The sequence below is a fragment of the Scyliorhinus torazame genome, chromosome 2, assembly GCF_047496885.1.
Source record: "Scyliorhinus torazame isolate Kashiwa2021f chromosome 2, sScyTor2.1, whole genome shotgun sequence".
Lineage (NCBI taxonomy): Eukaryota > Metazoa > Chordata > Chondrichthyes > Carcharhiniformes > Scyliorhinidae > Scyliorhinus > Scyliorhinus torazame.
In genome coordinates, this window is record NC_092708.1 from 116,036,124 (window position 1) to 116,062,480 (window position 26,357).

Sequence of the window (26,357 nt, forward strand, 5' to 3'; positions counted from 1 at the left end):
CTGCCACCCAGGTGACAAGCACTGAACGACCCTCGGCCAAGGCCTCCAAGGCAAGGGGGCTAGACCCTAGACCTTGGTTAGATCTTGGGAACGCATATTAGAGTGAGACCAGCTGTCTCACTCTAATATGCAGATTTGCAAGAAAGTGTTCCCACCTACAATGGGCGGGTCCACATCGCGACACGATCTCGCGAGGCATGGCGAGTCGGGTAGATCCCCGAACACGGTGCATTTTGGGCGCAACGTGACCGGTAGAACCCACCCATTATCTTGAGTCATGGTTTGATCTCAAAACAGAAGTAGAACTCAGGCAAGCAGCCCACCTCTATCTACCATTTTTTTAATTGAGCAGGTAGCAGCAGTAAGAGCTCGGCCCAGATAAATAGCCTGACCCTCATTTACACTGGGAAGTATTGGAACATTCAAGACTACATTGCACCTTCAAGACTAATTTAATTCAATGTGCCTTCTCCCATCGTGGAAATCCTTGTTTCTGGAAAGATGGATTACCCGGCAACAGTCTGCCGACTACCCTCTGAAGGAATACGCCATTGGACATTTGATTCAGGCACAGGACTCACATAAAACCATAACACTTAATTTTATTGTGGCCAAGCCCTGAATTCCTTTCTTTCTCTTATCCTTTCTTTTGTTGTATTAGTGCAAAAGGGGTGGACATTGCAAAAGCCCTTTACCACATTTTTTGTGTGTGTAAAATAAACCAACTCTCTTACTTTATCTTATCTCAGGTTTGCTGTGGGATTTTTATAAACGTTTGGGACACTCTACACTAAAGGGTTGGGGATAATGTGCCACCACTTAAAAAGGGGAAAATCAGAGATCTAAATTGCCTTTTTATTTACAGATGGGCAGTGAGAGGAGAAATCAGGCTGAGAAAATTAATGACCCTCCTGTCCCAGCAACTACAAGTGAAATGTTCTTGAGAGCCATATCATTGCTGTAACAAGTATGCTCAGCTGTTTTTTGATATTACGTGGAATGAATCAAATTTGGTGAAGACTGGCACCTGTGATGTTGGTGACCTCGGGAGAATTGGCACTTTTGGTTGAAGATGGTTGCAAATACTTCAGCCTTGTCTTTTCCCCTGATGTGCTGAACTCTGCCATCATTCATGATGAACATGATGTGGAGATACCGGCGTTGGACTGGGGTGAGCACAGCTAGTGACATCGAAACAAACCTGTTGGACTTTAACCTGGTGTTGTAAGACTTCTTACTGCATTCATGATGAAGATATTTGTGGAACTTCCTCCTCCTATTAATTGTTTAGCCATCCACCACCAGTCATGACTCAGTATGGGAGAGCTGGCTAATCTGTAACTTAGTTACATTTTATTGCCTTTGATATCCCTTGATACAAAAATATTTCAGTCTTGAAAATTTCAATTGACTCAATCAACATCCACAACATTTCGGAGGAAAAGGTTCTATTATTTGAGAAGATCATGAACTTTTTTGTCACAAAGTTTGAGACAATCTAATCCGCTGCCTATGACAAATGTCCCTCCCTTCCACAGCTGTTCTGAATTAAGGAATACATTCCTGTTGATGGAAAGTCATGTGATCTGCTATGACATTAGCAGAGTGTTTGTTCAGGCTTCAGTTCTCCATCTTAGATTGTATGACCAATATCTCCTGAATAAACCTCGCATCATGTTTGTAAGACACCCAAGTGTGTGGCACCTCCAAACCGTTTCTCTTTGGAGCACATTGAGAATATAACAACAACCCACCCGCAAACTTACTTTAATGCTCCTCCTCACTCTAACCCTGAACTTGCATCTTTCTCTAGTTTCCATCCTATCTCCCCACATGCCCTCTTGGAACTCATCTTGTCCATGACACCCACTGACTGTTGATCACCAAGATCCCCTCCTGTCGCTTACATTAGTTGATATTATTAACGGTTCTCTCTTCAGGTGTTGTTCCTCTCTTTTATCTGTCATCATCATCCCTCTCCTCAAAAAATCAGCGCTTGATCCCTCTGCCCTTGTAAACTATCACATCTTCAATCTCACTTTCTTGGCAAAGTTGTTATGAATGCTGTCATCTCCCAAATCCAGTCCCATCCTCCTGGCACACCATGTTAGAATCCGTCCAATCAGGTTTCCACCCCTACCACATTACAAAAACAGCTCTTATCGAAGTCACAAACAACATACTATGTGAGTGTGACAAGGTGAACCTTCCTTCTTCATACTTCTCAGCCGGTTTGCAGCCTTTGACGCAGCTGACCACACTATCCTCCTCCAATGCCTCTCCACTGTTGCCCAGTTGGGTTGGACTGCAATTATGTGGTTCCATTCTTACCTTTCTAATCATAGAAGGAGAATGACTTGCAATGGCCTCCATTCCTGTTCCCATACCATTACAACTAGTGTCCACCAGGATCAATCCTTGGCCCCCTCCTATTTCTTATCAACATGCTGCATCTTGATGGCATCATCCAAAGGCATGGCGTTAGTTTTCATATGTATGCTGACACATATGCAACTCTACTGTCAACACCTCTCTCGACACCCCCGCTGTCACTAAATTATCAGAATGCTTATCTGACATGAAGTGTTGGTTGCGCAGGAATTTCCTCAAAATTAAATCTTGGGAAGACAGAAGCCATTGATTCTGGTCCCTGCTCCAAACTCCGTTATTTCCTATCTGCTGACTCCAGCACTCTCCCTGGTAACTATCTGAGAGTAAATCATTCTGCTCACAAACTTGGTGTGATATTTTATCCAGAGATGAACTTCTGACCTCATATTCATGTCATCTCAAAGACCCCTATTCCACCTTTGTAACATTGTCCGACTTTGCCCTTTCTCAGATGTTCTGCTGCTGAAACCCTCATCCATACCGTAGCCATCTCTAGACTCTCGTATTCCAATGCATTTCCTGAAGGTCTCCTGCATTCTACCCTCTTGTGAACTTCAGCTCATCTGAAACTCTGCTGCTTGTGTCTTAATTCACAGCAAGTTCTGCTCCTCTATCACCCCTGCGTTCACTGACCTACATTGGATCCTGGTCAAGCAACATCTTAATTTCAAAATTCACATCCTTGTTTTCAAATCCTTCCGTAGTCTGCTCCTACCCCCATCTTTATAATTTCCTCTGACCCCACAACTCTCTGAGTCATCTGCGCTCCTCTAACTCTGGCCTATTGTACATTTTCCATCATTGGTGGCTGGGCCATCAGTTGCCTAGGTTCTAACTCTCGCGTTTCTTCCCTACACCATACCGCCTCACTACCTCACTTTCCTTCTTTCGTTAACTTCTTAAAATCTAGCTCTTTGACGAAGCTTTTACCTGACCTAATATCTCCTTCTCCATGTGCTACACCTTATTTATAATATTCCTGTGACGTGCTTTGGGATGTTCCAATGCATTTATATAGCGCCTTTAAAGAAAGTTATGATTTCCATTACCCCTTGTTCTGTTTCATGATTTTACTACTAAATGGGCTGGCTCTAACTTTAAAATTATGTCCCTCGTTCTAGATTCCTCCAGCTGGGAAATAGTTCTCATGTACCTAAGTCATCAAATCCTTTTGTTATTCTAAACACTTCAATTGGACCATGCCCCAACTTTGAAATTCATATGAATATAGCAAAGTTTATGTAGCCCTACCTCAGAACTTAAACCTTTAAGCTCCTGTATCACATGGCAAATCTTTGCTGTACCCCTCCAGGTCAAACAGATGAACATTAATGACCAGTTTCCCATGGCAGGTTGATGGAAAAAGTGAAGTCGTGTGGGGTTCAGGGTGTACTAGCTAGATGGATAAAGAACTGGCTGGGCAACAGGAGACTGAGAGTAGTGGTGGAAGGGAGTGTCTCAAAATGGGGAAAGGTGACTAGTGGTGTTCCACAGGGATCCGTGCTCGGACCACTGTTGTTTGTGATATACATAAATGATCTGGACGAAGGTATAGGTGGTCTGATTAGCAAGTTTGCAGATGATACTAAGATTGGTGGAGTTGCAGATAGCGAGGAGGACTGTCAGAGAATACAGCAAAATATAGATAGATTGGAGAGTTGGGTAGAGAAATGGCAGATGGAATTCAATCCAGGCAAATGAGAGGTGATGCACTTTGGAAGATCTAATTCAAGAGCAGACTATACGGTCAATGGAAGAGTCCTGGGGAAAATTGATGTACAGAGAGATCTGGGAGTTCAGGTCCATTGTACCCTGAAGGTGGCAACGGAGGTCGATAGAGTGGTCACGAAGGCAGACAGCATGCTTGCCTTCATTGGACAGGGTATTGAGTACAAGAGTCGGCAGGTCATGTTACAGTTGTATAGGACTTTGGTTAGGCAACATTTGGAATACTGCATGCAGTTCTGGTCGCCACATTACCAGAAGGATGTGGATGCTTTAGAGAGGGTGCAGAGGAGGTTCACCAGGATGTTGCCTGATATGGAGGGTGCTAGCTATGTAGAAAGGTTGAGTAGATTAGGATTGTTTTCGTTGGAAAGACGGAGGTTGAGGGGGGACCTGATTGAGGTCTACTAAATTATGAGAGGTATGGACAGGGTGGATAGCAACAAGCCTTTTCCAAGAGTGGGGGTGTCAATTACAAGGGGTCACGATTTCAAGGTGAGAGGGGGAAAGTTTAAGGGAGATGTGTGTGGAAAGTTTTTTACGCAGAGGGTGGTGGGTGCCTGGAACGCTTTGCCAGCGGAGGTGGTAGAGGCGGGCATGATAGCATCATTCAAGATGCACCTAGACAGATATGTGAACGGGCGGGAAACAGAGGGAAGTAGATCCTTGGAAAATAGGCGACAGGTTTAGATAAAGGATCTGGATCGACGCAGGCTGGATGGGCCGAAGAGCCTGTTCCTCTGCTGTAATTTTCTTTGTTTGTTTGTTCTTTGTTCAGTTGCATTTTTAGGACAATTCAAAAGATTCATGGTCACAAATTCACATCTGAATTAATCTCTCTTGTATTATTAGTCAAGGCCTCAGAAGACTAGTTCAGGAACACACCACTATGATAGTCCTAAATCAAGAAACACTACTGAACCATATTACCTTAGATCTCTGTCCTCTTCACCATGAGTATCGAGGTAGACAGATCCCCACAAGCAAAATCGGTGCCCACGAATGACGATGATTACGGAGGCATTAATCAAAAGGAATATTCCGGTTCCTGCTCCACAGTTCTGGGAATGCTGGTATATATTTTAAAAAGATTTAGAATTAAGCAATTCTTTCAAATATTTATTCCTAAATTAACTAAATTGCCACTGGGTTGTTGTAAATACCCATCTAGTTCTCCAACGTCCTTTACAGGAGAAAATCTGCTGTCCATACCCAATTTCACTAACATGTGTTTCTAGACCATGGGAATGTGATTGACTCTTAACTGCCTTCTAAAATGGCCTAGCAAGACATTCAGTTGGATTCAAAAAGACAGCTTATCATCGGTTCTTAAGGGATGGGTAAGAAATTCCACATTTGCATCCCACGAATGAATACAAACAAAAGGCATTAAACCAGGCTTGTCCAAGTGCAGCCTTCAGGGCAGATATGGACCACAAAGCCCCCTAATATGATCCCCAGAGGTAGCTTTCCGAATGCCGCTAAGTGTAATGGAGGTTTCTAAAAGAAACTGTTCCTGCAATCACAGGCCATTCTTCTCCTGCTTTTGCAGCTGATATACTCACAGGTTAGCCTATTGGCAGCAGATGTGGGAGAGATGCAGCCTGTGACTGGAGGAGCAGCAACACTGTTAGCAGCAAGTGGGCTCTGGAGAAGTGATGGAAAAAGTGACAGAGAGAGGTGCTGCCATGCGGTGCCATGCTGGGCTGGGCCGGGTAGGGGAGGGAGAGACCCGCTTTGTACTGGGTTGGGAGAAACTTGGTTTGTGCTGGGCCAGGAGATACCTGCACCATTCTGGGCCAGGAGACGCGCTCGGTATTGGGCTAGGAGAGATCTGCACCATTCTGGGCTGGGAGAGATGCACTCCTTTGCTGGTCCGGGAGAGAGACCAGCACCATTCTGGGCCAGGAGAGACGCGCTCCGTGTTGGGCTGGGAGAGATCTGCACCATTCTGGGCCAGGAGAGATGCGCTCCATGTTGGGCCAGGAGAGAGACTTGCACCATTCTGGGCCAGGAGAGATCTGCACCATTCTGGGCTGGGAGAGATACACTCCATGCTGGGACGGGAGAGAGACCTGCACCATTCTGGGCCAAGAGATACGTGCTCCGTGATGGGCCAGGAGAGACCTGCACCATTCTGTACCAGGAGAGATGTGCTCCATGTTGGGCCAGGAGAGATCTGCACCATCCTGGGCCACAAGAGACCCGCTCCGTGCTGGGCCAGGAGTGACCCGCTCTATGCTGTGCCAGGAGAGGCACGCTCCGTGCTGGGCTGGGAAAGACTCGCTCCGTGCTGAACAGGGAGGGATCCGCAGTGTTCTGGGCCAGGTTGGGAATGGGGAGACCCGTTCTGTGCTGGGCGATGCTGGATCCAATGGTGCGGGCAGGATACTTGGTTGGGGGCGAGATGAAACGATTTACTCACTCACACACTCGTGAGGAGGAAAAGAATGCCCAGGGGTGTGGGAGAGAGAATGAGTGAATGTGGGAGAGTGAGCGAGTGTGAGGGACAGTGTGTGGGAGAGAGTGTGAGTAAGTGTGGGAGAGAGTGTGAGCGACTGAGTGTGGGGGAGTGAGTGAGTGTGGGAGAGTGAGTGAGTGTGGGAGTGTGAATGGGAGATAGTTGAGTGAGTGTGGGTGGGAGTGTGAGTGTGGAAGAATGAGTGAGTAAATGAATGTGGCAAAGAGAGTGATTGAGTGTGAGAGTGCGTGAATGTGGGACAGTGTGAGTGAGTGTGAGAGTGCATGGGAGTGGGAGTGAGTGTGGGAGTGTGTAAATGAGTGAGTGTGTGGGGAGCATTGGAGAGAGAGTAAATTAATTTGGCAACGAGAGTGATTGAGTGTGAGAGTGATTGAGTGAATGTGTGAGAGGGCGAGTGAGTGACTATGGGAGAGTCAGATAGTGTGAGAAAGACTGAGAAAGCGAGTGAGTGGGTGGGGAAGTGAAGTGAAGTGTGTGTCTGTCTGGCTGTCTTAATCACACAATGGTAATCTTTATTAAACACTCTTCTTTAATTATCAATGTATTGGTTTGACACTGCTTTATTTGCTCCCTTAAGCGAGAATCCCTCTGCCCATTAAACCGCGTCTGCTCAGGTGGATATTGAAGATCCCATGGCACTATTCTGAAGAACAGCGTGTGTGTTATCCTTGGTGCCCTGGCTAATATTTATCCTTAAATCAACACCATAGAAACAGATTTTCTGGTCATCATAGCATTGTTATTTGTGGGAGTTTACCGAGTGCAATTGTGATTCCCGAGGAGGGATTTGAGAGGTTTGGTAGTCAGGAAATATGTTCTATACATTCAAGTCTTTCCTTTTCTAAATATAGTTCATTGCATCCCTCATTTTAAGAATACAGAATCTCTATAAAGAGCCAACTGTACAATAACATATTTAAGCTAATGACTGAGTGAATGAGCCCCTGTGAACAACTATTGAAATAAATCTAAATGTTCAAAAATGTTAATATTTAGACATTTCTAGAGAACAGTATGGCATTAAAGGAAAAACATCCAGTGGTATGGCATGGTGGCGCAGTGGTTATCTCTGCTGCTTCACAGCACCGAGGACCCTGGTTCGATCCCGGCCCCGGGTCATTGTCTGTGTGCCGTTTGCACATTCTCCCCGTGTCTGCATGGGTCTCACCCCCACAACCCAAAGATGTGCAAGGTAGGTGAATTGGCCACATTAAATTGCCCCTTAATTGGAAAAAAAAGAATTGGGTACTTTAAAAAAAAAGGGGGGGGGGTTGGAGGAATTGTAAAACTAAAACATCCAGTTGTCAGAAAATATCCTGTACATTAAGAGAGATTTTTAATGATGTGAGCTGTGAAGACCCACAATTTCATATTGCTGTTTGTTTCCCAAATCAACGAAACCTGCATTTATATAGCAACTTTCATGATCACGGGTCATCCTAAAGTACTTTATAGCAAATGAAATACTTCTAAAGTGTAGTCGCTGTTGTAATATTGGAAACACAGCAGCTAATATGAACACAGGAAACACCAACAAATGGTAACGCAATAACGGCCAGGTGATCGGCTTTAGAAATGATTGAGAGAGAAATACTGGTCAGGATATCAGCGATAACGTTCCCACTCTTCTTCAAGAAAATGCTGACTCACAGGCAAGACTGCTACCTACTGAGACACAGCTGACGCATGGCAAGAATGGTGAGCAAAGGTGTAACAAATTTACTTTATATAGTACCTTTAACACAAAAAAATCAGAAGGGGTGGGGAAAGAAAAATCATTCAGTAAGCCAGTCAGAATGAGTTCATTTATCTTCCAAATCTAACAGAGGAACATCATATGATAATAATCTTTATTGTCACAAGTAGGCTTATATTTACACTGCAATGAAGTTACTGTGAAAAGCCCCGAGTCGCCACATTCCGGCGCCTGTTCGAGTACATGAGTTGCCTAACAGCATGTCTTTCGGGACTTTTGGGAGGAAACCGGAACACCCGAGGAAACCCACGCAGAAACGGGGAGAACATGCAGACTCCGCTCAGACAGTGACCCAAGTGGGGAATCAAACCTGGGACCCTGGTGCTGTGAAGCCATAGTGCTAACAACTGTGCTACCGCTGTACTGTAACTATACCCTACAGCCAGCCGAAGGTGGAAATACAGTGTGACATATTTACCTAAGCTGCTTCCATTATAAATACGGACAAAATTATTTATAATGGATGTGTAAAATAATTTCAATTTCTTTAGTACCTTAAATACAGGAAACAAATTGACAAAAATAGATGTCAAACTAAAGAAGATACTGTTTGGAGGGGCTGGCCAAACGCTTGCGAAAGAGGTGTGTTTTAAGGAGTGTTTATAAAGAGATGAAGGACTATTAAAATGATTTTAAGCTGGGGACAGGATTGCATCTGTCTGACCAGATCCAATTATCACCCGCCCTCTAAACGCTTCACAAAAGACTGCAATTGAGGTTGTTTCCCCTTGTGCAAAAACCACAAAATATTGAATACTTAAACCAAAAAAATCTATTTTTGCCTTAATATATTAAAATGTATATAATTTACTCACCAGTACACATTCACAATAACTTTGCTGTTTGCAGCATTGACCTTTGAGACACACAAATGTACCACACACTAGACAAAGAGCTGGATCCTTAGGCACCTTTGAACAGTGAACACAGGCTTTACGATGATAGTACTGAAAGATGGTATTGTAATTCTCTGGTAGCTGAAGAAGACATGGTACAGACCACTGTGGATCCTGAACAAGTAGATTCTGAAAGTAAAAAGAAAATGTTTAATCTCAAACTTGCTTTGACACTGTATACAATAATATGTGAAGAGTAAAACAACCTTAGCTGAGGGAACAATCACTAAACGTTACCTGAAATCGTGGTTAAGTGAGACGTGGAAGTTACTAGACTTAAAGGGGAGACTTAACTATCTTTATTTGAAGCAATCCACTGAGAGACAATCCTCTTAAGGCAGTGCACAGGGCAATGGATTCCTATTTCTGATCGTGGTTGACGGACAGTCTTGCTATGATTATGCACATGCTCTGTGAATCTTTGGACTGCTGTAAAGATAAAGATGGCAAATTCTCTGCTGCTTTTTCAAATTCTTCTTTTTAAGAGGGTTCCTACGGAATTCTCCTGAATTCATTATGTTAATTGTTAAAAACGATCTCTACAAAGTTGTAGTGTCAATACTCATATGGTGTTTGGGTGCATACAAGCTTTAGGTTTACGGCAACCTTTCAGGCTCACTACCGAAGTATAATCACCATCAGTTCTTTTCTGCCTCAGAATTCTACTTAGGATCAAGATCTGGGAATGGATAACGTCTGTCTATCTTTCCCTACCTACAAAATACTTTACAGTAGAAAACCACAGTAGATCAGGCTTCAGGCCTCTCTTCAATGGCTCACATATTCCCATCACATCTAGACATAGCAAGGAACTCCCATAAGTAGCCTGTCTATCGGAGTATCCAATGCTGTTCCACAATATCGTTCAACTATTGGCCCCATGGAAATCGTAGTGTTGATGAAATACACAGACTAACCAACTCAAAGTTTCTAGGATACATAGGTTTCCATATAGCTACCAACCCCTGAGGGAGGCACATGGTACACTGGTTAGCACTGCTGCCTCGCAGAGTCAGGGACTCAGGTTCGATTCCGACTCGGGTGACTGTGTGGAGTTTGTACATTCGCCCAGTGTCTGCGTGGGTTTCCTCCGGGTGCTCTGGTTTCCTCCCACAGTCCAAAGATGTGCAGGTTAGATGGATTGGCTATGCTAAATTGCCGCTTAGGGTGGGGTTGCAGGAATAGGGCGTGGGTATGGTAGTCTTTCCAAGACTGGAGGATTGTGCCTGGGTATGGTAGTCTTTCCAAGACTGGAGCTAGAACATAACCAGTGTTCAGTGTTTTACAAAGATTTAGGGCGCGATTTACCGGCCACATTGCGCGCGTGCGAGAGCACAACGCGGCCTGTAGCTCCCGGGAGGGGCCTCCGACGGGCTTCCAGATCGCCTTTACGTCTCACGGTAAAGACCCAAGTCCCGCGAGGCGTCAAAATCAGACTCCCGTCCAACCGGGGCGTGACCAAATTTAAACCTAGTTAGGAAAGCTTACCCGGGATCTATCAGCCTCCCAGCGAGGCCGCAGCTAGGCACTGGCCCGAGGGAGGGCCATGCCCATGAAAGGGGGGGGTTGCAGGGCAAGTAAGTAGGGGCCTCTAGGAGGTTGACGGGTGAGGGTTCTGGAAGAGGAGGCCTGTAAGAGGGTGTGGGAGGCCTGGTGAGGGGGTCTTCAGGGACTCCATAGCGGGGTGTCCTCACTTGTGGGGTGCGGGGGATAGTGGCCATGTGTGTGGGGAGTGACACTGTCCATGAGTGGGGGGGTATGGGGGACCCACAAGTTCACTTAGAGATCAGGGCACCCTTTCAAAATGGCGGCCTGATCTCGGAATTCAGCTCCCCAGTGCTAAAAAAAATTCTGTGTGGGGTGATCCGGAAAGGAACACCCCAGGACCCAAATAAGTGACTGTGTCATTAGATAGTGGTGGGAAACACGCCGGCAAACTCGCCACAAATGAACTTAGACATTTTTCTGTTAAATTCTGCCCTTAGTTTGTTGCTTCCTTTTATATCCTAGGCCTTTATTTCTAAAGCCAAAAGCCGTGCTTTTTAACAGCTTTCTCAACCTGTCTTGCCACCTTCAGAGATTTGTGCACAAACAACCCCAGGTTTCTCTGTTCCTGCACCCAATTTAAAATTGTATCATTTAGGTTATATTGCATCTCCTCATTTTACCTATGGAAATATAACCTTGGACAGTACACTGCATTAAATTCATCTGCCAGGTATCTCTCCATTTCACCAGTTTATGCCCTCCTCTTTGTTTACACTGAATTGTATAACATCTGGAAGTTCTGCAATTATATCTTGTGTCTCAAAATCCAGGTCATTAACATTTATTAAAAAGCCCTGTGGTCTCAGTATTAACCCCTGGGTAATGCCACTGTATACTTATTTTGTAGACCACAAATGAGTAAGAACTGAGTAGATCAAAGAAAACTTGGTTTATTACAACACACTGGTATTTACAAAATATTTCAATTCAGCACTAGTCTCTGCTTTCTGAATCTTAGCCAATTTTATATCCCTACTCCCATTGCCCTCTTAATCACATGGACTTCAATTTTGATAATAGATCTACTATCTGGTACTTTATCAAACACCTTTTTAAATACATCATTTAAGTTGCCCCATACAATTTACCTCTCACAAACCAATGCTGGTTTTCAGTTATTAACCAACATATCCCCAAGTGTCTCTCCAATTAATGCCTTTAAAAGATTCCCCATGACTCTTGTTCGACTGATCTTTAGTTGGTGTTTATCTCCCCCCACTCCCATTACAGAGGTGTAATATTTGAAATCTTCCAATCCTCTGGCACCACTCCCATATCTGGCGAGGATTAGAAGTAAGTAGACAGAGTCTCTGCAATTTCCACCGTTATTTTCTCCAGTGACATAGGATACATCCCATCTGGATGAGTTATTTTTCTACCTTGAGCACTGTCAACTTTTGAAATCCCTCCTTTCACCGATATCTCTATTACCTCCTATTTTTACAGAGAGAACAGCAGCATGCTTTTCTCCGACAATACAGATGCAAAGTACTTATTTAGCACTCAACCATGGCCTCTGCTCTCCAGGATCGCCTTTTTGGTTCATAATCAACCCCACCCTTCAAAACTCCGTTCTGCTATTTATATGCTTAGAAAAAGTCTTCTGAGGACCCTTTTATGGTGTCCACACCAAGGAGTTCTTCAAATCAACTAATTATGTTGAGCACCTGGTGTAATATTATGCTGATGGAAGGTCAACGATGCCCAACTGGATCGAATTAGAATTTTTAGGCTTGCTATACTCACCATTCTGGGGTGAGTATAAGCTTGCTGCAACTATTTATGGATACATTGAAACTTAAGTAAAGTTGACAAGCTAGAAAAGCAATTTTTAGGTTACATGATTACAGATTTATGTAATAATCATAAACATGAACGAAAACAGATTATTGTATTTTGCACAATGGTACATTTAGCATATGATGGTCAACTATGCAGGTACTTGCATTTATTTTAAAGCAACCAGCATACTACATGCATTGGTACAGAAGACTGCACAATATAACCTTAGCCCAGCTTGGGTACTAATGTTTTGTGTTTCTTTTTGTCTACTTCGACATAATCATTCAGGAAGCCATGGCTTGGTCATCACTGGTATTAGCATATGTGCCAGGAAACTGGGGTTGGGTGGGGGGAGGAAAAGGAGTAGGAAAGTGAAAAATGTCAGATAGGCCAAGGGCGAGATAAATCAGGAACTGAGTTAGGAAAAAGTAGCTGTCTTAACTCTCAGAGGAAGGAAAGTGTTGGTGTCTAATGAGGGAAAAAAGGGCGAGAAATTATGTGAACTTGGAAAAGGAAGCTATAGGGAATCAGCGGGTGGTGGGCTCTAATGAGGGTGGTGGAGGGCTCCTAACTTCCACCACCAAAACTGGCAACACCCCCCTGTTGACCTGCTCTCTGGACACCCTGAGGGAATTTAGTGGCTAACTGGAAATGGGAAGCCTGCTCCCAGGACGCTGGGTTCCACAGGTGGCCTTTAATTACGGGACTACCCTCAGTGGAGTGGAAATCCTGGTCTCCCGAGAGCTGCCAAGACATTGATGGGGGGTGTTGGGAGGTGATGGGGCCCCACCCCACAACCCCCCTTCCTCAGAACTCAGCTCTGTTGGTGGAGGCATTAAATTCTTCCCAGAGTATCTTTAGTGGCTGGTAGGCTAGGAGGGGCTACCTCTGGGGCAGAAGAAGAGAAAGAGAGGGTTGAAGTAATTTTTGAGGAATTGATGGCTTGGTTGTTCTTTTGAAAATTGGTAATCCCAAATTTGACTTTTTCAACAATTGTTTTTACATTAGAAAAGAAATGTGACATAAATAGTGCTTGAAATGAAACAGTGCACGGTTTTTGCTCCAACAATTCAAAACTTTGAAAAAACTATATTTAATGGTTTGCGAATTTTGCTCTTTAAAAATTGCTGCATATTGCATTTTAATATTTAAGCTGTGCATCAATTCTCATCACATTTTGAAGCATTTTAGAAGTGTTTTTGAAATAATGTATGTTCTTCTGCAGCCATCACTTTTCATGTTGATACAGCATCTGCTACTGCTCCAGCTGTTAAGATCTTTCATTTACTTAAATGTCAGCTGTGCTAGTTTTTTCATACATTCCCCATCACACCATGTGAAAGCCAAGCTAATCCACTTGGACTTCTCAATCAAGACTGATTTTATTCACTGCCTATTGTAGCTCCTTGATCAATTGATTTGAAACTGGGGTGACCAATGTTCAAGTGATTTACTGCCTTGTGAATGTTAAGACAATATAGTTTTTAGCTCTGAAGCAACTTCATCTAATAGATCTAAAAGATCAATGTTTCAGGAGTTTTGCATTTAAAAAAGCAACTCTCTCAAAGGTTCATATGAATACATATTTTAGCAGGAAAATTAGATATCTGAACTCAGCTGAAAATGGCAAAACTGAATAGCTATATTCATTCATTTGACACGGTGTACATATTAATGAATAAATAATTCAGAACCAGACCTGCATTGACGAAGATCTGTCCAAACATTTGCACTTGAATGCATGGGTTGAAGGTGAGATTACCTTTATTTAAATACTCAATTTGGAGAGTTAAAGACAATATAATTTACTATTTCTGATTTATCTGACTCTGGGAAGGAGGGAAACATGTTACAAAACGTATCAGGATATAAATATACCAAATAATCAGCAAAGCTTTCACTTTACACGGTTTCCTTTCTACATTTTATAGACTATTAGAACTGAAACAGGAAACAACAATTATACTTTATGAGCACTGTGTGTGTAATTTTTCACCCACTCCCATTCTTCTTCCTCTGGGCTATGTTAGACCAAAGGTCTTCAGAAATGAAGATCAGTAATTATCTTAACCAGCTGCTCTCATCTTCCCTGGGAAAAGTCATCATTTACAATAATGTTTGCTGTTCCTTTCGGAATTGAACTCCCTTGAGTCACTTAAGTAGTAACAGAAGAGCTTAACAAGCATGTCGTCTGGCAGCTTGAGTATAAAGCAGATGATTTTCAGCTGGAATTTAGAGTCAAGTAAATGGCATAAAATCAAAAGATGAAAATAAACAATTATGAAATATATTACAAAGTAGATTTGCTATGAAAAGCACAACAGTTAATCTTACCATTACTTGTTCTGAGTGACTTTCTGCAGAAGTCGTTACTTCCAAGCACCACTGAGATATAATACCTGGAGCAGCTATTGGCCATTCAAGGCAGGAGGAACTATTGACCTCATCACTTGACTGAAGAGAGGGTGACAGTAACCCAAGGTAGCTGGCAAGCATCCCAAATTCTTCTTCTGTTCGCTTATAAATGAGGAAAAAAGTCATTTTTACACAGACCATCTGTTATAATAAATTGCTGAGGCAATAAACTATAAAACACATTAATCTGGCAACAGTCATTAAATGCAGACATGACACTTTCCTGGCAGCATGATTTCATGATGATGATGATGCACTGCTAATAGAAAATGAGTAGACAAATAGGACAATTGACATTCCAATCATTCACAAAATATTCTGACATGCTTTACATGTTCCATAATTATACAAAAGGTTGGTAAAATATTTTAAATAAAAATAAATTATGTATATTTTGTGTCACATTACTTTTTTTTGTTATTCTATTGAAATAAAGGTAATATTATCTGGGAAAATATTTTGAAGATTACTGAAAAGGGAAAACATAGATAAGCATTAAGAAGTAAATACTATTATAGGAATTTACCCGTACATGACTATTTGAGCTGCAAATAGGTTTAATGTATCTGATAATGTGATTTACTAAGTCACTAAATATTCACTCATTCAGAATTTTTTGGTCATCAATTGCAAACAATTACACAAGCCTTTAGTATATGAATAGTTTGTGTCCACACAGAGAGCTGTGGCACAAAATAAACACAAGATAAAACACGCTTGCCAAACAATTACCACTAAACATGTCCTGTGGCAGTAATTTAATCTTGGATGTTCAGATATTTGCGAAACCAGATTTTACTGAGAATATCATCTGAATCTGATTAGAAGTTATATTTTCGTGATCAGGTTGCCACTATTCTTAATTTGACCTCAGGTTAATAGACAGAGAATTATCTTTAAATGGGAGGTTAACGGCAGAATTTTCCCATCACTCCTGTGGTATGTTTGGTGGCAGGTAGAATCTAGCGGGAACCCAAAAATCGGAAACTCGTCAGTGTAAAATCACATTGCAATTCCACCAATGGTGGCTTGGACGTTATTTGCATCTCATGAATGCTCATTAAAATTGCCACCCGCCGGTGTTCTTTCAGGCTTTCCAATCTCAGAAGATCTTGGAAGATTCACGCCAGTGGGAAATCACATCGGTGTCAAACCTGATTGCTAATGAGTGCCGTGCACAAGGCGGTCCGCAGTTGGCAAGAGACTTTGAGGTGTGCGCAATGCTGCCATAGTGCTGTGCTGTTCCTAATGTGCCGTGTATCACTCTGCCAGGGCAGACATGTTCCTGCACTCCACTGCCATGACGAGCTGGTCTTCGCGGACAGCTCTATGCTGCTGGACCCATGGACCCTTCTGTGTCAACTAGTTGGATCAGCACAGCGCCTGGGGTTGGCGTGTACAGGGGTCACCTTCTTCCCCCTGGTACTACAAACCAGTGTCTAATTGGACAGCTCTGTGCTGCGGGACTCATGCATCCATCGCAACAAAGGTCCAGGATTGACCAAGGGTGGAGTGGAAGGTGAGGCAAGGGAGAGTGGCTTGATGACGGCAAGGGGGTCAATGTGGAAATAGGGCTGTGCAAGGTTGGGATGGGGGAAGGGCGAGGGGCCACGTTGGCAGGCAGAGGGGCAGGGCGGGAAAGAAAAAGATGAACAATGGAAGGCAGAAGGGAAGTTTGACCTGGGCAAGACTGCATGAAAAGCTCACAAACAAGGGGAGTCAAAGGGATATCACATTTTTTACTGAAAGAGGATGGATGAAGACTCCAGATGCAGTGGGTAGAGGTCCAAGTGGAGAATGGAGGGGATGGGGGTGGGGGGAGAGTTTTGGTGACTCCAAGAATACTCTTCCCCTTGAGGCGATGAGCCATTTCCCTCTGGGTATCTGATATCCTGCATTGTCTGGTAAAGATAGGTGGGCTGGAGAGAGTGGTAAGAATGTGCTGGCCCAATATTTAAATATGACACTGGGACCTTCATCAGCTGACGAATCAACCGCCGGCCAATCAGGATAGTTGGAGGGGAACTTGCATGTGCATAATTAATGATATTCCAAGTGCTGAATCTGGCACTACAGCCCCCCCACCCATTCTGGCCAGGGGAAAGGTGTCACTGAAGCAGTATGGCAGGGGGGTGGGTACCGGAGCAATAGGTCAGAAGGTGAAAACATTGAGGGAGAACTAGGGAATAGGGCCAGTATGGCTCTGAGGAAGAGCAGACAGGGAGATGTTGCTGAAAACAGCGGGTCTGGTGGCCTGAAGTGCATATGTTTTAATGCAAGAAGTATAACAGGTAAGGCAGATGAACTTAGAGCTTGGATTAAGTACTTGGAACTATGGGGCGAAATTCTCCCCCAACGGCACGATGTCCGCCGACTGGCGTCAAAAACGGCGCCAATCAGACGGGCATTGCGCCGGCCCAAAGGTGCGGAATGCTCCGTATCTTTGGGGGCCGAGCCCCAATATTGAGGGGCTAGGCCGGCGCCGGAGGGATTTCCGCCCCGCCAGCTGGCGGAAATGGAGTTTGTTGCCCCGCCAGCTGGCGGAAATGGCGTTTGGTGCCCCGCCAGCTGGCGCGGAAATGCGGCGCATGCGCGGGAGCGTCAGCGGCCGCCGACAGTTTCCCGCGCATGCGCAGTGGGGAGAGTCTCTTCCGCCTCCGCCATGGTGGAGGCCGTGGCGGAGGCGGAAGGGAAAGAGTGCCCCCACGGCACGGCACAAGCCCGCCCGCGGATCGGTGGGCCCCGATCGCGGGTCAGGCCACCGTGGGGGCACCCCCCGGGGTCAGATCGCCCCACGCCCCCCCAGGACCCCGGAGCCCGCCCACGCCGCCTGGTCCCGCCGGTAAATACCAGCTTTGATTTACGCCGGCGGGACAGGCAATTTCTGGGTGGGACTTCGGCCCACCCGGGCCGGAGAATTGAGCGGGGGGGTCCCGCCAACCGGCGCGGCCCGATTCCCGCCCCTGACAATCTCCGGTACCGGAGACTTCGGCGGGGGCGGGATTCATGGCGGCCAACGGCCATTCTCCGACCCGGCGGGGGGTCGGAGAATGACGCCCATGATGTTGTTGCCATTACAGAGACCTGGTTGAGGGAAGGACAGGATTGGCAGCTAAACGTTCCAAGATTTAGATGTTTCAGGCGGGGTAGAGGGAGATGTAAAAGGGATGGCAGAGTTGCGCTACTGGTTAGGGCGAGTGTCACAGCTGTACTACGGGAGGGCACCTCAGAGGGCAGCGAGGCTATATGGGTAGAGATCAGGAATAAGAAGGGTGCAGTCACAATGTTGGGGGTTTACTACAGGCATCCCAACAGCCAGCGGGAGATAGAGGAGCAGAGAGGTAGACAGATTTTGGAAAGGAGTAAAAGCAACAGGGTTGTTGTGATGGGAGACTTCAACTTCCACAATATTGACTGGGATTCACTTAATGCTAGGGGCTTGGACGGGGCAGAGTTTGTAAGGAGCATCCAGGAGGGCTTCTTAAAACAATATGTAGATAGTCCAACTAGGGAAGGGACTGTACTGGACCTGGTATTGGGGAATGAGCCCGGCCAGGTGGTAGAAGTTTCAGCAGGGGAGCATTTTGGGAACAGTGACCACAATTCAGTAAGATTTAAAGTGCTGGTGGACAAGGATAAGAGTGATCCTAGGGTGAATGTGCTAAATTGGGGGAAGGCTAATTATAACAATATTAGGCAGGAACTGAAGAACCTATATTGGGGGCGGATATTTGAGGGTAAATCAACATCTGACATGTGGGAGGCTTTCGAATGCCAGTTGAAAGGAATTCAGGACCGCCATGTTCCTGTGCGGAAGAGGGATAAATACGGCAAATTTCGGGAACCTTGGATAACAAGAGATATTGTAGGCCTCGTCAAAAAGAAAAAGGAGGTATTTGTCAGGGCTAGAAGGCTGGGAACAGATGAAGCCTGTGTGGAATGTACGGAAAGTAGGAAGCATCTACCCCAGAATACTGAAGGAGGCTAGAGAGGAAATTGCTGAGGCCTTGACAGAAATCTTTGGATCCTCACTGTCTTCAGGTGATGTCCCGGAGAACTGGAGAATAGCCAATGTTGTTCCTTTGTTTAAGAAGGGTCGCAAGGATAATCCAGGGAACTACAGGCTAGTGAGCCTTATGTCAGTGGTAGGGAAATTACTGGACAGAGTTATTCGAGACAGGAACTACTCCCATTTGGAAGCAAATGGACGTATTAGCGAGAGGCAGCACGGTTTTGTGAAGAGGAGGTCGTGTCTCACTAACTTGATTGAGTTTTTCGAAGAGGTCACAAAGATGATTGATGCAGGTAGGGCAGTGGATGTTGTCTATATGGACTTCAATAAGGCCTTTAACAAGGTCCCTCATGGTACAAAAGGTGAAGTCACACGGGATCAGGGGTGAGCTGGCAAGATGGATACAGAACTGGCTAGGTCATAGAAGGCAGAGAGTAGCAATGGAAGGCTGCTTTTCTGATTGGAGGGCTGTGACTAGTGGTGTTCCGCAGGGATCAGTGCTGGGACCTTTGCTGTTCGTAGTATATATAAATGATTTGGAGGAAACGTAACTGGTCTGATTAGTAAGTTTGCAGACGACACAAAGGTTGGTGGAATTGTGGATAGCGATGAGGACTGTCAGAGGATACTGCAGGATTTAGATCGTTTGGAGACGGGCGGAGAGATGTCAGATGGAGTTTAATCCGGACAAATGTGAGGTAATTTATTTTGGAAGGTTTAGTGCAGGAAGGGAATATACAGTGAATGGTAGAACCCTCAAGAGTATTGACAGTCAGAGAGATCTAGGTGTGCAGGTCCACAGGTCACTGAAAGCCTCAACACAGGTGGAGAAGGTAGTCAAGAAGGCATACGGCATGCTTGCCTTCATTGGCCGGGGCACTGAGTATAAGAATTGGCAAGTCATGTTGCAGCTGTATAGAACCTTAGTTAGGCCACACTTGGAGTATAGTGTTCAATTCTGGTCGCCACACTACCAAAAGGATGTGGAGGCTTTAGAGAAGGTGCAGAAGAGATTTACCAGGACGTTGCCTGGTATGGAGGGCATTAGCTATGAGGAGCGGTGGGCAGCACGGTGGCGTAGTGGTAGCACTGCAGTCTCACGGCGCCGAGGTCCCAGGTTCGATCCCAGCTCTGGGTCACTGTCAGTGTGGAGTTTGCACATTCTCCCTGTGTTTGCGTGGGGTTCGCCCCCACAACCCAAAGATGTTCAAGGTAGGTGGATTGAACACACTAAATTGTCCCTTAATTAGAAAAAATTAATTGGGTACTCTAAATTTTTTTTTTTAAAAAGCTATGAGGAGCGGTTGAATAAAGTCGGTTTGTTCTCACTGGAACGATTGAGATTGAGGGACGACCTGATAGAGGTCTACAAAATTATGAGGGGCATAGACAGAATGGATAGTCAGAGGCTTTTTCCCAGGGTAGAGGGGTCAATTACTAGGGGGCATAGGTTTAAGGTGCGAGGGACAAGGTTCAGAGGAGATGTACGAGGCAAGTTTTTTTACACAGAGGGTACTGGGTGCCTGGAACTCGCTGCCGGAGGAGGTGGTGGAAGCAGGGATGATAGTGACATTTAAGGGGCATCTTGACAAATACATGAATAGGATGGGAATAGAGGTTTACGGACCCAGGAAGTGTGGAAGATTTTAGTTTAGACAGGCAGCATGGTCGGCACAGGCTTGGAGGGCCGAAGGGCCTGTTCCTGTGCTTTTCTTTGTTCTTTGAAGCCATCTGGCATTGCACTTAGTCTCAAAATCGGAGAAATCTGCCGTAAATATTTACGTGCTTGTCAAATCTTACTCCAGTTCACAGGTGAACGTATATTTTCGTGACAATAAAACCCTGAGTCCAAACTTTTAAATTTGGTGGGAGTATGCAGAAAAAAGATAGGAAAACTTAACATTTACAGATAGACACAGTTTTAAACAGTGCAGTTGGTATTACCAGGAATACACAGGATTTACAACAACCTACTAATGTGTCAAGCAGATTGTTTCTTCTAATTTTCCAAAAGGCACACAGCAACATTAAAAAAATAGATTCCTCCTTTAGATGTTTTAAGGGTTTTGAAAACAATGTAACCTGCACTGCTTTGAAATGTGTACCAATGCTGGATACAAGTGGCTTGTAAATGAGATTCAAACTATAGTCTAATTATATTACATCTTCCCCGAACTGTGCTTTATAGCTTTCCTATTGATACCATCTTTTTCCCTGCTAACAAAGAAGTGGACCAATTCAACACCAGGAGTATGATTATTGCAATAAAGAAAAGAAAAACTCAACAGTTAACAATTTATGATTATCTAATTGATACCAGTAGATCCTGTAATACTTTCAATTTTCCAAAATAGGTAGGAATGCTGGATTCTGACTGAGAAAAGAAATTTGAACTGCTACCAGTTTTTTAATTTTACTGTTAATCTCCGGTTCTGTGAAAGTAGTTTTAAGCACACTAATCAGATCCCAACATTGTCCATGTTCCACACATGACAGCATAGATCAATTGGACCATGGCAAAATAATGGTGAAACTGTCAGCATTCACCTACATTATTCTGTGGAACTTGTAGCACCTTCTGGAGTCTCACGTGTTTCAGTTTAAAATAAAATAAATTTTACTTCATAGGAGAAACACTATCATCTTGGGTGATATTACGATCCCCCAGACCTGACCCCAACAATGACTCGGATACTGGCCTGCAGCCCCAATATTTTAGTTTATTAGTAAGGCTTTGCGGAAAGAATGATTCGCTCCAGCAGTGATTGTATGAAGAAATAGGGATTCGGTATATTTAAAACAAAACTTTATTAGGAATACAATGTTAAACTCTTTAACTTCACAGTAACTTCACTGCAGTGTTAATGTAAGCCTACGTGTGACAACAATAAAAATTATTATAACTTCATAACCGAAAAGACCACAGCTTACAATTACCCCTTAAACACTACTATTCAATTTACCATTAAACAAGAAGAAATGTACATCTCTCAATCCATCTTTTTAAAAAAAAAAGATATTTTATTCCAAACACATTCAACAAAATAACACAAGCTTAACATCCAACCAAACTATACAGTTTGTACATTTTCCCCCCTTTAAACCCCCTCCCCGCGACAGTTTCTCAAATATAGCCATGAAGAGCCTCCATCATGCCTCGAAGCTCTCCTCTGACTCCCTTAAGGCAAGTTTGATTTTCTCCAACCAGAGAAATTCGTACAAATCCCCCAGCCATGCCGCAACCCCTGGTGGTGTAGCCGATTCAAAAGTATCCGTCGGCGGGCAATCAGAGAGGCAAAGGCCACGACATGGGCCTCTTTCCCCTTCAGCAGCTCCAACACCCTAAAGATCACCACCGTCAGGTCCAGCTTCACCTCAACTCCTACAATCCTTGATAGGGTCCCAAACAATGCCTCCTGAAAGTTCTCCAACTCCTCCAACCTCCAGAACATACAAGCATGATTTGCCGGCTCCTCCCACACGTCTCACACCCGTCTGCTACCCCCGGAAAAAACACATTCACCCGGGCCCGAGTCATGTGGACCTTGTGCACCACCTTAAGTCGTATCAAACTCATTCTTGCGCAGGAGGAGATTGAGTTCACTCACTGCATTACCTCACTCCACATTACCTCACTCCAAAGTCCCCATCCTATCTCCCTCCCCAACTCCTCCCACTTCTGCTTGATCCTCTTCACTACTGTCTTGGCCTGCTCTCCCAACCACCCATATATATCCCCAATCCTGCCATCCCTCATCTCATCCGGGAGCAGCCATCGAAGCATATACTCCGGAACCTGAGGGAACGAAAGCAGCTTCCAATGTGAGAAGCTCGGCACCTGCCAGCACCTCAACTCACTTCCCCGTGGGAACTCAAACCTCTCCCGCAGCTCCTCTAGCCCAGCACTGGAAACATGTCCCTCACCTTTCCCAACCCTGAACTTCCGGTTGCGGCGATGCACTGCTAAGCCGCACATTTCGGCAGCTCCCGTTCTAACGGACTTTTGGGCTCTTTTTGGGAGCCCCAACGGAAATTTTTTCGGACCAAACCCAGTGTGGGGTGACGAAGTAAGCCAGGAGCCCCTGGTGTGTATGGACAGGATCGGTGGTAGTGGCCAGATTGCGAAGGATCCTTTGGAGCACCGGCAGAGAAGAGAAGGAAGAAGCAAGATGGCGACGGATGGAGCCCAGACGACATGGGGCCCAGACCAGCAGGAATTCCTCCGACGGTGTGTGGAGGAATTAAAGAAGGAGATGCTGGCGTCGATGTTATTGGCAATCGAAGGGCTAAAAGAAATACAAAAGGCCCAGGCGATAGAGCTCCGTGGGGTGAAGGCGAAGGCAGCTGAGAACGAGGATGAGATTCTGGGCCTAGGGGTAAAAATGGAGACGCACGAGACGCTACATAAGAGGTGTATCGAAAGGCTCGAAGTCCTGGAGAACAGCTCGAGGAGAAAGAACCTCCGGATTCTGGGTCTCTCCGAGGGAGTGGAGTGAGCTGACGTTGGGGCTTATGTGAGCACGATGCTCCATTCGCTATTGGGAGCTGAGGCCCCCCCGGGCCCCCTGGAGGTGGAAGGGGCTCACCGGGTCCTTGCGAGGAGACCAAAGGCTGGAGAACCACCAAGGGCGATAGTGGTGAGATTTCACCGCTTCACCGACAGAGAGGCTGTTTTGAGCTGGGCCAAGAAGGTACGGAGTAGCAGGTGGGAGAATGTGGTGATACGAGTGTATGAGGACTGGAGCACGGAGATGGCGAGGAGAGCGAGCTTTAATCAGGCCAAGGCGGTGCTTCATAAGAAGAAAATAAAGTTTGGGATGCTGCAGCCGGCGCGATTGTGGGTCACGCACCAAGATAAACGCTACTACTTTGAAACGTCGGACGAGGCATGGACCTTCATCCAAGAAGAGAAATTGGACCAGAACTGAGGGACGGATGCTGTTGGGGAGACAACGATGTTGATGTATAGAAATGTAAATTGGGGAATGGGAGGTTCACAGTATCGGGACGATAGACGGGGTTTTTTCTCTTCTTGACGGGGGGACACTGAGAAATGTGGGCACTGGTGGAAAAAAGGACCGAGGTGGGGGATGGGGAATGGGGGAGCTGCGCCAGAGGGGGCGGGGCCGATCCAGGAAAGCTCGGGTTTTTTCCCGCGCTAGGGAGATGATGGCGGGAAGATAGGCGCAAGGAGGATGAGAGTTCCACACACGGGGGGGGGGGGGGGGGGGGGTCAAGGAGAGAGCGGGGGAAGCCGGGGTCAGTTGGAGTCAGCTGACTTTCGGAAGCATCATGGGCGGAGTAACCATGCTAGATGGGGATCTAGCGGGGGGGGGGTCAACTGGGTTACTGCTCCTGGGAGCGAGAGGGAGCTGGCAAGGGATGAGGTGGTCGGGACGGGAGTGCGCCGCCTGGGTGCGCGGGACCTGGACGGGGGACTGGCCTAGAATAGGGGATGGCTAGTCGGCGAGGGGCGGCCCCCCAATCCAGCTGATCACGTGGAATATGAGAGACCTACAGGGGCCGATTAAGAGGGCCCGAGTGTTTGCGCACTTAAAAGGACTGAAGGCAGACGTGGTCATGCTTCAGGAGACGCATCTGAAGGTGGCAGATCAGGTTAGGTTAAGGAAAGGATGGGTGGGACAGGTGTTCCACTCAGGGTTGGATGCGAAAAATAGAGGGGTGGCGATATTGGTGGGGAAACAGGTGTCGTTCGAGGCTAGGAATATAGTGGTGGACAACGGTGGTAGATATGTGATGGTGAGTGATAGATTGCAGGGAAAGGAGGTTGTGCTGGTAAATGTATATGCCCCGAACTGGGACGATGCGGGATTTATGAAGCGGATGCTGGGACGTATCCCGGACCTGGAGGTAGGAAGCCTGGTAATGGGGGGGGTTTCAATACTGTGCTGGATCCAGGGTTAGATGTGTCTAGATCCAGGACCGGAAGAAGACCGACAGCGGCCAAGGTGCTCAGGGGGTTTATGGAGCAAATGGGGGGAGTGGATCAGTGGAGATTTGCCAGGCTGTTGGCCAAAGAGTTCTCCTTTTTCTCCCATGTTCATAAGGTATACTCCCGGATAGATTTCTTTGTTTTGAGCAGGGCACTGATTTCGAGGGTGGCAGGAACGGAGTATTCGGCCATAGCCGTTTCAGACCATGCCCCGCACTGGGTGGGTCTGGAACTAGGAGAGGAGAGGGAACAGAGCTCACTCTGGCGACTGGATGTGGGACAATTGGCGGATGAGGGGGTCTGTGGAAGGGTGCGGGGATGTATTGAGAGGTACCTGGAGGCCAATGATGATGGGGAGGTCCAGGTGGGGATAGTATGGGAAGCGCTGAAGGCGGTGGTTAGGGGAGAGTTGATCTCCATTAGGGCTTACAAGGAGAAAAAAGAGGGCAAAGAAAGGGAGAGATTAGTGGGGGAGATTTTGAGTGTGGATAAAAGATATGCGGCGGCCCCGGACGAAGGACTATATAGAGAGAGGCGAAGACTTCAGACGGAGTTTGACCTGCTGACCACAGGGAAGGCAGAGGCACAGTGGAGGAAGGCACAGGGGATGAGATACGAATATGGGGAAAAGGCGAGCCGGCTGCTGGCCCACCAGCTTCGTAAGAGGATAGCGGCGAGGGAAATAGTGGGAGTTAGAGATGAAACGGGAACTACGGAGCGGAGTGCAGGGAAGGTAAATGAGGTGTTTAAGACCTTTTATGAGAGGCTATATAGGTCCCAACCTCCGGAGGGAAAAGAGGGGATGCAACAGTTTTTGGACCAACTAAGGTTCCCAAGGGTGGGGGAGCAGGAGGTGGCAGGTCTGGGGGCGCCAATCGGGGTGGATGAGGTGACTAAAGGGCTGGGGAACATGCAGGCAGGGAAGGCCCCGGGACCAGACGGGTTCCCGGTGGAATTTTACAGGAAATATGTGGACTTGTTGGCCCCGCTGCTGGCGAGAACCTTTAACGAGGCCCGAGAAGGGGGGACTCTACCCCCGACAATGTCGGAGGCGACGATGTCATGAATCCTGAAGCGAGATAAAGATCCGCTGCAATGCGGGTCATATAGGCCTATCTCGCTCCTGAATGTAGACGTCAAGTTGCTGGCAAAAGTGCTAGCGACGAGGATCGAGGATTGTGTCCCGGGGGTGGTGCATGAAGACCAGACAGGGTTTGTAAAGGGGAGACAATTGAATGTCAACTTGCGACAGCTGTTGGGGGTGATAATGATGCCCCCAGCGGAGGGGGAGGCAGAGATAGTGGCAGCGATGGATGCAGAGAAGGCATTCGATAGGGTAGAGTGGGAGTATTTATGGGAGGTGTTGAGGAGGTTTGGGTTCGGGGAGGGGTTTGTCA

At 46.0% G+C, this 26,357-nt stretch overlaps 1 protein-coding gene across 4 annotated transcripts in view; it reads right to left on the reverse strand.

The window, feature by feature from the left end:
* Positions 1 to 26,357, reverse strand: part of ubr3 (ubiquitin protein ligase E3 component n-recognin 3) — a 606,570-nt gene that overhangs the window by 21,387 nt on the left and 558,826 nt on the right. For all 4 annotated transcript variants that reach the window (XM_072475854.1, XM_072475858.1, XM_072475857.1 and 1 more), the window contains 3 exons: positions 14,915 to 15,097; positions 9,170 to 9,379; positions 5,047 to 5,186 (listed from right to left, as the gene is read on the reverse strand). In XM_072475854.1, coding sequence (XP_072331955.1) covers positions 5,047 to 5,186; positions 9,170 to 9,379; positions 14,915 to 15,097 — 533 coding nt within the window. The remainder of the gene's footprint in view (positions 1 to 5,046; positions 5,187 to 9,169; positions 9,380 to 14,914; positions 15,098 to 26,357) is intronic.